The sequence below is a fragment of the Hydra vulgaris genome, chromosome 08, assembly GCF_038396675.1.
Source record: "Hydra vulgaris chromosome 08, alternate assembly HydraT2T_AEP".
Classification (NCBI taxonomy): domain Eukaryota; kingdom Metazoa; phylum Cnidaria; class Hydrozoa; order Anthoathecata; family Hydridae; genus Hydra; species Hydra vulgaris.
This window is the reverse complement of record NC_088927.1, coordinates 23649744-23662570: the sequence shown is the minus strand read 5'-3', so window position 1 is coordinate 23662570 and position 12827 is coordinate 23649744. Positions and strand designations below refer to the sequence as shown.

The window sequence follows — 12827 nt, the reverse complement described above, 5'->3', positions numbered from 1 at the left end:
TTCTTTTTTTATAACTGCTACATATTCACAGTTAGAATTATTATCATTACTTGAAGAGTTTTCTAAACTGTCTAGATTGTTACCATTGTTTAGTTTAATTTCTATGTTTAACATGGAACGCAATTTTTTGTGGGATCTCTAAATAGTGTACGTAAACCTTTTACCATTTGTTCATATTTTTCCTATCCTATTTCCAAGTTGGTCCAAGATAAATGCAATATCTTCATTTTTGGCTTTGGATGTCCTTCTCATGTCTTTCATAATATCTTCAATTAGTTCTTCTTTTTTTTTTACTAATCCAAAATAATTTTAACATTTCTTCAAAAATTCCTTTTTGTATCTGTTGAGCTGTTCCTTTTGCTATTCTTCTTTAACTTGTAATCGTTCACCATTTTATCAATCTTCTTCTTTAAAATGCAAAATTTATTCAAATTTTAAAATAAAGATAAAAATAAATTTGTTGATAAATTTTGAATTCATTTACCTGATATTTTCCAAGGTTATGATAGGGAATCCTGCAAGATTCCATGGCCTTACCAATTTAGACATTACACAACAGTCAGCTTGTGGAAGGCATCTGTGCTCAAATGAATTAATTTTGAAATGACACCTAATTAAAACTGTTTTCTTTACTTTGGGATTCAAGTTTCTTTGATATAGGTAGTATTGCAAAACCTCTCTACCAGTAGAAAGTTTATAACATAAAAGATTTTCTCTAACTTTCTTTACTAGAAATACTTCAGCCTTGTTTTGAGTAAGCTTCAACTTCTTTTTTGGTGACATTTTACTATTAAGTAACTTTTTTTAAGTTAATTAGTTTCTGAAAAGATAAATGATAACCAAAATATAAAATCAAATTGCATACACAAGGTAAAATATAATTGTTCACAAAATAAAACAAATGTATGTGTATTTAAAATATTACAGAAAACACATTAAAATGGTACATCGGACAAAGGTAGAAAAAGATAGTGAAACATAATAAAATAAATCAATTTTTTTGAATTTTTTGATCTTCATTGTTCAAATAAAAAAACAAATTAAGATTAACATTATATTTTTTTTTTTTTTTTTTGTTATTCACCTCCTCAAGGCCAAGAAGCCACTACAGATGAGGAGGCTACTTAATAGTAGTTTTAACCCTCTCTCAACTCTATAACTCCGAAACACGAACCTTGATGAACAAGGCTGCTGCGGGGAAAAACAAGTTGAGCGCGGTACTACCAGGGATGTGGTGGGGATCGAACTCGAAACCTCTCGCTTATGAAGCGAGCGCTTTACCACTACACCACTACCGCATTATTTATTTCCTTCAAAAAGATAAAACAATAAAAAAAAAGAAATTAATTTGGATAATGGTAACACTCCCCTCAGTTAGTCTAAAATATGGGCAAAAAATGACCTTTGGACCCATTGAGGGAAGCCATGGAATAATCTAATTATGAAAAAAAATAAATTATTAGTAATATCAAGGTTGGACACCTTATAATGTTAGTTAAAATTCAAAAAATTCATTTTTTTGAACACCCTAATATATATATATATATATATATATATATATATATATATATATATATATATATATATATATATATATATATATATATATATATATATTTATATATATATTTGTTTTTAATGTATGATATTTATTATTTTTGTAGGAAACGTTGCTTAACAAAGAATGGTATTAAAAAGAAAGAAGTTAATGAAATGGCATTGTGTGGTATGCTTATGTTGTAATTGGTGAAATTGAAATAATTTTTTTTTGTCAAGTCTTCCAAATTATTTTACTTTGCTCTTTTTTTGTTATTGTGTACATCTCACATCACAATATCTTAAGATATTAATTTCAAATACTTGAGTTTTTGTTTGTTTTTTCAAAATCTTTGTTTGCTTTTGTTTAATAAAGCATTGTTTTGAAAATAAATGTTAGTATCTTGCTTAAAACAGAGTATTGGTTTGCCATATCTTTTTCTGCAAATAAAGTTAAAGGATATAGTTGAACCATGGGTGTTAAACATAAAATAAAGAAAAAAATGTCTTTCAATTCAAAATAAAAATAAAAATGTTTAATTATATTTTAGTACATATTGGTGTTATAAAAAAAAGCCTTTTATCTGTTGTTTAACAAAGACATTAGTTAACTTAAATTATTAACTTCCTTTTATCAAAGTTACACAATATTTTTAAATTTTTCATGTTTTGCAAATAGTTGTGATAAAAATCAACACTTAATGATAAAGTATAAATAGCATGCTTATACAGTTTACAGAAACCACACTTAATGACTTGAATATTTTAAAATTGAGTAATTTACTCTAATAACATGGTTGTATGTCAATAGCAAATTTGGCACAAAAATGTACAGCATTTAAATAATATATATGCAGTGTTACAATTATTCAACTTTAAACTTGAAGAGTATGTGCTTGATAAACTTATTGAATTTTTTTTTTCTTTTTGAGCCGCATATTATGTATGCGTGTATGCCTGTGTGCAAAATTAACTGCTATTAATTTTGTTAAATTTTTTTGCGATATATGCAATATTTTTATGTAAAATTGCATGTGAGATAGTAGAAAATCTACTAATGCAAGGCAGTCCTTGCATTAGTAGATTTTCTTAGTTTTCAAATCATAAATTCAAAATCTTTGCTGCAATTATGCTTTGCATGTGCCATGGCATACTTAAAATACACTTTTCACTCTTGTTTGATGCTCTTCACTGTGGTTCTACACATATTGGTTTTTCAACCGACTCCTGCTTTGTTGTTATTGTGCTTTTGGCCATTTCCTGTTTGAACAGCTCCCATACATTCTCAATTGGATTTAAATCTGGAGAATTTCCGAGCCAATCTAAGGCATCAATATTTTTTACTTTCAAAATCTTTGTAATGGTTTTTGCCTTGTTACATGGTGCCCTATCATGCATAAAAATGTATTTTTCTTCATTTGGGATCATTGTTCCAATGTGGTATTAGTCTCATTTAGGACCATTGTTCCAACTGTGGTATTAATCATTAGGAAATTCCCAAAACTGATCTTGTTTCATTATCCCTTTTATTATATGAAGCCTTTCAGTACCTTGAAAATTAGTTACTGACCACGCCTTGAAAGAGTTAGGATGTTTTACGGTTGGCAAAAGACAATCTAAGTGAATTTTTTCCCCCACCCTTCTCCTAGCAAAGCTATATTTGCTACTCATGACTTTAAAAATGCTCTCACCTGAAAAATAAACTTAAAACACACACAAATAAGGTTTAAAACGATACCAAAATCAAGTTAAACTTTACAATTAAAGATTTTTATTCAGCGTTACTTTTTTCCAGCCATCCTCTGTGAAGTTTTTTTTTTTTTTTTGCCCAGTTTAGATGTTTCTTCACCATAATGGGTGTTTAACTTTGGTTTATCTGCTACATGAAGTTAAACCAAGTTCTTTAAAACATCTCTGGACTATACGTTGGGAAGTATCGGTTCCCTATTCATTGAAAATCTTGGTCAATAAGTTGACAGGGTATATTCTTTGTTTTAGACAAATATCCCTACTTTTTTCTGTCAGTCCTGGGTGTTATTAACCTTTTTCTGCCACAAGTACCTTTATGACCAGGTTGTAAAGGTAAGTTGATATCAAGTTTTTGCTTCACTCTCTTCACTGTGCTTTGTTTTGGCTGTTTTTTTCACTTAGTCTTAAAATGTGGCAAGTCACTGTATGTGTTCATTAATGATATTACAACAATTTGTTAATTAATTTAATTAGTTATATAACTTATTGGTAGATAACTAATTTTGTTGATAGAGTTAAACTTACAATGTTATATAGACATTAACATTAGAATTTAATAACATAATAAATTTTATAACATTGTGTGTAAAATATATACATTTACAATATTTGTTTACCGCACCCAAGTAGAAATATTTCTTATGAAAAAAAAAGGTACATTAGAAACGGATTACATTTTACATACATGAATTACATTACGGATTACATTCGAAACCACTGTACCTTGTTCTGTTATGATCTAGATTTTGAAAATATTCTGTCAATATCTAAAAATTAAAAGAGGGTTAAACAAGCCGATCTGAGTTTTTAGTGTTTAAGAAATGCACCAGAAGCCTTAAAAAACCTTAAAAAAGTGCCAGAAATGGTGCTTTCATAAAATTTTGTAATAATCATACTAATGCAAAATAAGAGTGTTTTAGAAAAAATTGTGACAATCAGAGCCTGGAAACAATATTAAACCTAAAATTTGGGTCCTTGTGTCCAATGTATGGTTTCAATAATAATAATTTTTTTTTTTTTTCCATAATATCTTAAACTAGGCTCAAATTAATCGACAGATATATAATTTAATGCAAAAATCTCTTCTTGTTAAAAAGTTATTATTTGTAGTTTACTATTCCGCAATTAACTCAAAAAATAACTTTAAAAGGTCACAGCCTTTAAACGGCATATTTTTTGGGCATGATATTTAAAATTTGTTGATAAATTCAACTTGTTTCTCTGCGCAGTGGCCTTGTTCGTCAAGGTTTGTGTTTTGGAGTTATAGAGTTGTGAGATGGTTAGAACCACAATTAAGTAGCCTCCTCATCTGTAGTGGCCTTCTCAGCCTTGGGGAGGTGAATTAACATTAAAAAAAAATTTTTGATTGTAATAAATATGAAAAGAAAAAAAGTTCAAAAATATTTTTAGGACATTACGGAGGGTGTTCTTAGTGTTTTAATATGATTGGGTCCAATACTATTGAAATATGTAATATATTTAGTAGACAACAAAGGTGTATAATAAATTTATGTTGTTTATAATATAGTCCTGCAAGACATCTCATAATCCCATGTACGGCCATTTCCACATAAATATATGGATTTTTAGCTGAGTTAGCAGGCATTGGCTTTAAGGGTGATACGTTAGGGGCATGTTAGAGTTTTAATATGATTTGGTCCAATAACTCGGACACAAATAAAAAGAAGATTTTAGTTTTTTTGTTGTGGTTTTTAGTGATATTTAACATAACAAGTTAATAATAACCGATTCATATTTAACAAACTAACTGTTCACAATAAGTTGTGTTTATATATATTTAATCAGTAAGACTTTTAGAAAAGAAAATGACAAGAGTTGTATGTAACAATAACTTTATGAAAATTTTTTTAATAACTTTTGTGACATTTAGATACCTTGTAACCATTTTTCCAAAGCTGAGTAAAATTATGATAAAAAATTCAGAGGCTTGTTCGCTCCTTTGTGAACAATTACTTAAAGGAATTTTTTTTTAGATTCTTCTGTATGTTTTACCAAAGCATATTTGTAAAATTTTAGATGTTTTACTTTTATAAACTACTCTTTTAATCGCGTCAATTTAAAACAAACCCTCAAAGTCATTCTTTATTGCTAAAATATTTGAAATTGGTTAATTAAAAATACTTTTATTTTAAACGAGTTTTGATTTTTATGCATTATTGTAATTTGTGATTTGTTATGTTTTGTGTTTGTAATATCGCTAGTTGTGCTTTAAAAGTTTAAATATTAATAATTATTTTACCTTTGAAATGCTGTATTCAATTCTTAGTCAAAGTAGGAGTAAAGTTTGTTTAATTTGCTTTGAAAAAGGAAAAAATTTAAGTAAAATACAAGGTGGAAGTGTAGTTTTATTAAGAATTAAAAAATATTTCATTGACAATATTAGCTTAAATGATAACTGTTTTCCAAATGGAATTTGTGGAAGATAATGAACTAATTTAAAAATGGAAAAAGGTAACACCAATACAGCTTTATGTAAACCATTTGATTTCTCTAAGATCAAAGAAACAATTCTTACTAAAACCAACAGTTTTGGCAATGTGATATATGCCTTATTGCTAGTAGTTATTTGATATGTGGATCAAATATAAAAAAAAACTCAACATGAAAGTTTTACCCTCTTCTTGACCAATTATAGTTTGTAAAAGGTGTTTAAATGTTATTGGACCAGGATTAGCTCACAATTGTTGTAATACAGAGAGAAGGGAAAACCTAATGAAGCAACCAGATAAAGGTAAAAAAATATTAATTATATTATAAAGTTCCTAAAACTAAATTATAAATTGATTAAAACTAAATTATAATCATAATTCCAAAGAAATAAAAAATTTTAAATCATAGATTTTTATTAAGACAAATTGCAATGTTCTAAAATGCTTAAACAAAAATTTAAAAAACAAAATAGTTTAATTAAGGTTGCGACATGCAGAACTTCAATTAGTATACAAAGACCAAAAACTTCTTACAAAGTACTGTTTACTGATTCACCAATAGTAAAATGCATGTGGTCTCAGTAACACACAAAGGGGTAAAGCTTTAAGTATTTTAAGAAGTTGGAAAGGTCGCAAATCATTTGAAAAAAATACAAGAAACAAACTTATTGAAGATTATGCCATTTCAAATGAATACTTTGACATAAGATCTGTTAAATTTAATGAGGATGAAAAGGTGTTGGCTTATTGCAAAGGTATTCTAGGACTGGTGGAAAATGTTGTCAAAAAAAGAAATATTTTAAGTGAGTACATTTTAAAAGTTGGCATTGATGGAGGAGCTGAATTTTTGAAAATTTATTTAAATACCTTAGATCGTTGCGAGGGATCTAAAGAAAATTTAGTTATGATGAAGGCATACGCAAAGAAAAATACAAAGGTGGTGGGGTTAACAAACTCATTATTATTGTAGAAAATTTGCAAGAATCTTATGCAAATATGAAAATAATAATCAATTTTATTAATTTAAACTTTTATTAAATATTTTTGTGCTTTCGATTTAAAGTTGGCCAATATTTATTTTGGAATAGAAACTGCAGCCTCAACTCATCCTTGCCCTTGGTTTATAGCTAGCAAAAATGACTTTCAAAATTTTGAATTTCAAGGTGAACATAGAGTGCTTGAATGATTAGATCATCAGCTAATAATTACAAAAATGCTTGCAGAAATAAAATTAAAAAATCAAAGTTATCTGCTGTACCCTATCATAAGTGTTAAGTATCATAATTGTCTTGATTCATAAACAAAGTCATAAAGAATTTTGTTTTAAAGCAGAGGAGTGAAATGAAAAACTGGGCTTTAAAAGACCAAGGCTTTGTGGTGGGGAATTTAAGAGAGGACAATGTTCAAAACTTCTTGATAATATAGATATTTTAAATGTTTTGATCAAGTCTTTTTTACCAGATGAACATATTTCTTTCATACTACAGACATTTGAATGCTTGAGAAAGAAGATGGTTGTTTAGACTTTAGAACCCAGGTATGAAATAAAAATAAAAGATTATTCTACTAAAGAAGAGCTGTAAACTTGGATTAAGAGTATCACCTAAAGTAAATGCTTTAGTAAAACATACAGTAGAATTTTTTTAACGATATCAAGTGATTATCCAAACAAAAGTCCAGGCTATTGGAGCAAACAAGCCTCTGAATCTGTTCATCATAATTTTAGTCAGTTCTGGGAAAATGGTTACAAGGTATCCAAATGTCACAAATATTATTCGAAAAATTTTCATAAAGCTATTGTTACATACAACTTTTGTCATTATTTTAATATGGACTTTTTCAATAAATGTTGTATACCATGTATTTTCATGTAAAAGATGTTACCCTAGATACTATGTATTTTATCAACAATAACATAACTACTAATTATAGGGTAACTTCAACATTTTCGTCAATGTGAATAGTTAAATTAAGTTAAACAACCGGTGACTGGTAAAAGCATTCAACCTAACTCATATCAATGTTACCTCATATTACTTTTTTCTCCAAGTATTTTTTCCTTTAACTAGTATTTAAAGATAAATTTGCTTCAAACCATTAAATAATTATCAAAATTGATTTATGTGGTTCTCAAAATATTTCAAAAAACCAGATCATTTCATATCAATCCAGTTATATGTGCATAGTTATTGTTGCACATATATATATATATATATATATATATATATATATATATATATATATATATATATATATATATATATATATATATATATATATATATATCAAGTTCGTCTAATAAAATGGAAAAATAAATCTGAGATACTCAATCAAAAACATTCCCATACCTTCGGAAAAAGACTACAAATTAAAACTACTCGAGAAAACCAAATTGCTTTTGAAAAAAATGAGATAAAAAGCATTTTATTTTATCAACAACAATTTAGCATACAAAGATAATAAGGACTATATAAGCTATGGAATTAATTCAACCAATTATCCACTTCAAGTAAAAGAATTGTCTTATTCCGAGAAAGATCTAATATATCTAATTAAAACAATAAAGTTTAAAAAAGTCATAAACAAGATTTTGAACAATGTTTCAAGATAATATAAAAAATGATGTAAAATTAGTACAAATGTCAAACAAAATTTATATAAAAGCCAACAAAACATCAAATATGTATAAGTTATCCAAAGAAAAATATAACCACCTTATAAAAAATGGTATTACTGCCACCTACAAGAAAGCTGACCCAAATTTAAAAGATAAAATAAATAAAGAAGGAAAGCATGTTTTGCAAAGCCATGATGTTTTATGACGAAATCAAGATTAATGGGTCTTCTGAATGTTTTTTTACTTTAAAAGATCGCAAAGAAAATTTTGCTTATCACCCTACAGTGCGACTTTTGAATCCAGCAAAAAATGAGATAGGAACTATAAGTAAAATTATTTTATCAAAACTTAACAATGAACTCCGATTTAAGTTATTTATTAATCAATGGCAAACCACTTAAAACATCACTGACTGGTTTTTGAAAATTAAGGATAAACATCTTTACAAATTTTTAGTTTTTGACATCAATGATTTTTATCCTTCAATAAGTGAAAAAATGTTTATCAATGCAATCAAATTTGCTGAACAACTTCTAATAATAAATATTGAATACAAAACATTAATAAGACACGCAAGAAAATCTTTACTTTTTAACAGCGAATATGCGTGGATTAAGAAAAAAGGTGGACTCCTTAATGATACAATGGGCGCTTACGATGGTGCTGAAGTATGTGAGTTAGTAGGAATTTTTCTTTTATTCCAACTTTTGCAGTATTATAGTAGAAATGATTTTGGTCTATATAGTGATGATGAGCTAGCGATATTCAAAAACAAAAATTGCCAGCAAATGGAGAAAATTATAAACCATTTTGTAAAAATTTTTAAAAATAACGATCTTCTTATTTCCATCCAATATGAAAATAGTTAACTATCTCGACATGATTTTTGATCTTAATTATTTTCAACTGTAAATGCCACGAGCTGAATTCCATCTATGAAGAAGCTTTAAAAAAGTGTGGCTCTAATTGTGAACTGAAATACCAACCTCAAGTTACCTTGACTAAAAACAGAAATCAAAAGCAAAAAGTCATATGGTACAACACTCTATTTAGTCAGAATGTGGAAACAAAAATAGGCAGTCATTTACTAGAATTAATTGACCTGGATTTTCCAGTAAACCATAAATTTCACAAAATATTCAACAGAAATTCAATCAAAGTTAGTTATAGCTGTCTGCAAAATATTAAGTCTATAATTAGTTCACATAACCACAAGATTTTACACAGTGATACAAATTTACATTACAAAGGCCACTTGCCAATTGAACAATCAATGTTTATCAGGTAATATTGTCTATCAAGCTACTGTGATTGATGAAAATCCTAATCCTAAAGAAAAAGAAAATATATATTACGGTATCAGCAAGGCACCATTCAAGCTTAGATAAGCAAATCATTTAAAATCTTTTAATGTCGTGAAATACAGAAATAATACCAAGCTTTCTAAAGAGATTTAGAGTTAAAAAGAAAAAAACATAAAACACACAATAAAGTGGAAAATTATAAAACCCTGAAAACCTATCAAAACAACATCTAAAATTTGTAACCTCTGCCTTCATAAGAAATTTATAATTTTATATCACAAACAAAACAACCTGCTTAATAAAAAAGACAAAGTATTATCTAAGTGTCGACATTCCAGCAAATTTCTACTGTCCTCTTTTGATACTGGAAACTAAATAGTTATATCTTTTATTATGTCAGAAGTTGTTCTATCGTAGTTTTTAATTCATTTGTAAAAGAGTTTGCTTTTAAACAGTTTTTTCTAACAGGTTTTTTTAATAAATTTAATAGCTGATGATTGCCATGTATGGCATAAAACTTTAAGTACTATTAATAATGTTGTTTTTCATTTTATCAAAATTTAAATATATATATGTATGTATGTATGTATGAATGTGTGTTTAAAAAATATCTCTGACATCATGCTAAAATAGTCTGCTGTTGGAGAATTCAGTACATACATCATCTATTTTATAGCTTGCTGTCGCAAGAGAGTGCAGCTACATCAACTGAGGGTTTGGCATGGGGCAGCAATCTTTTCTTTCATTATTCTTAGTTTTTTTTTTCCCTTTTTTTGAAAACCCTGTATTAATTAATGTAACACTGTTTTGGTTTATCATAGTTTTATCATTTTAGAATAAAATTTTAAAGTATTTTCAATAAATTTTAGTCTTTTCATCAGTATATATCAACTACTAAAGTCTCAAGTTTTTTGTTTATCAAACATATCACACAAATAGTCACTGTCCAATTCTATTTTACTGCTTTATTCACAGCCCAATTCAATTTTTTTTGATTAGTTTTTTTTCCCATATAAGTAAAGTATTGGCTTAAGTAAAAAAAGTTAAAAGAAAAAATTGTTGCTGTTCTACCAATCCATTTTTTATCTCCTGAAATATCCCCATATATGGTCTACCAGATAGAAAGCTTCCTATCATCAGGAACAGTTTTAGGTTTTTTTAATAAAATTAAAAAACTTAACTACATAAATTTCTCTTTACTTTTAATTTATGCAACTCAAAATTAAGTTTAAACTCATAATTTATATTTTAGGTGTGCCAGCTACTACTTATATTTGAAATCAGACAAAAACCATGAACTCAAAGAATAAAATCAAGGAAAAAGGAGAAAAAGAAAAACAGACAGAGTGGAGAAAATATTCTGTTAAAGAAGTGAAAACTCAGTTAAAAATAAGTTAAATTATTTGATAAGTTAAAAATGCAAAAGACCAATGTTGCACTTAGACACTTAACTTGTGAAGCAAATTTATGAGCAGAAGAACATCTGTTACAAATGATAGACTGGCGTTACGTGTATCTACTCTAGATGCTCCTGATTCAGCAGACATACTGTTAGGTGTTCATATAAATGAAAATTCAAAGGGAAAAGTTCAGGCAAGAGAGATTATTAACTTTTTTCAATACAATATTTATGTCATAGATCATGTTTTTGCAGTTAATTCAGGTACAAACTGTTGCATTACTGAATAATATAATCAGAACCTTCACTAATATTATTGACACCAACAGTACCACATTACCACAGAGCAATAGCAACTCTTACTAATATTATTGACACCAACATCTTTTGGGCTCTCTGTAGGCATATCTGTATCATATATATGAAGTCCACATTCTACAATTCTTAGAAGTTTTGTTTAGAGACTAAGACTTCACAAAAGTTACTTTATAATAAATTTAAAAAAGAGATCTTTATTGAGGTAAATAGCCTTAATAATGTATCTATCTTTGATCGGAGCATTCTAGCTTCTGGTTCAATTTTCAGGTAAAAGCCAAAGAAGCCCTAATCTATTTGACTTAGGCACTTCATAATGAAATCTTTGCTAGAGATGATTACCACAAGTTACTCAAGCCAAGTATATTCTTTCTCTTTTTTACATATTTTAGACAAAGATCTGCCTGATATCACAAAAGTAGAAATGATAAAAAGTTTGCTTATCAATGTTAAGCCAGAGATATGCAGGCGCGGTCTGCCCACAAAAGCTTTTATTTTGGATAGTAATCTTAGACTTCCTAACCTTGTTGGTGTTTTTGAAGAAGACTGTTTGACATTGTTGGTGTTTCTGAGGAAGATGTCAGTCAATGGATAAAGCAAGAATATGGCTGCTGGGATGATTTGGAGAACTACAGAAAGTTTGTTCAGTTCATAAAAAACATAAACATAACAAATGACTGTGCCAAGAGAAATATTTGTATCATTCAAGATTTCTTTGCAAGTAAAACTAAAGATCAAAGGCAAAATGTGATGCTTGTAGCAAGAGAGGAGAGAAAGAAGATCCCCAGTAATCTTACCAAAAAAATGGTAACTGCAACGATAATATTTGGAGAAAAAAAATCTGAAAAAATTCAACAAAAAAATACAAAATAAGATTTTAAGAAACTGTTATTGTCTATTATTATCTCTGCAACAATGTTTTGTAGTTAAATTAAGTTGTATTTAAGTTAACTTTAGCAATTAAAAACCTTTTTTTTTTCCAGACTATTAATTTTTCAACATTTTTCCTCCATGGCATTATGAGCTGAAATTTTATCAATTTGGTGTAAATGACAAAGATTGAAAATGATTGGTTTACACATACATACATACATACATACATACATACATACATACATACATACATACATACATACATACATACATACATACATACATACATACATACATACATACATGCTTGCATACATACATACATACATACATACATACATACGTACATACATATATATTTATACACATATACATGAATATTTTAGATAAATATATTTAACATAAATTTGCATATATATTTTTTTACTCAATGGTTGTTTCTAAAAATTCCATATCAATCTTATAATAAACAGCCATAAAAATGTAATAAAAATAACATAGTTTAGTTTATGTTATTTTATTTTATATCCAATAGAGTAGAAGCTTCCAAAATATTTTTGAATTAAAAAAAATTGATTTAGAAT

At 27.6% G+C, this 12827-nt stretch overlaps 1 protein-coding gene across 1 annotated transcript in view; it reads left to right on the top strand.

Moving 5' to 3' along the window:
• The window catches only part of LOC136083692 (uncharacterized), a 98646-nt gene that overhangs the window by 74764 nt on the left and 11055 nt on the right, over positions 1-12827 (top strand). The window contains exon 10 of the mRNA XM_065803271.1: positions 1665-1726. Coding sequence (XP_065659343.1) covers positions 1665-1726 — 62 coding nt within the window. The remainder of the gene's footprint in view (positions 1-1664; positions 1727-12827) is intronic.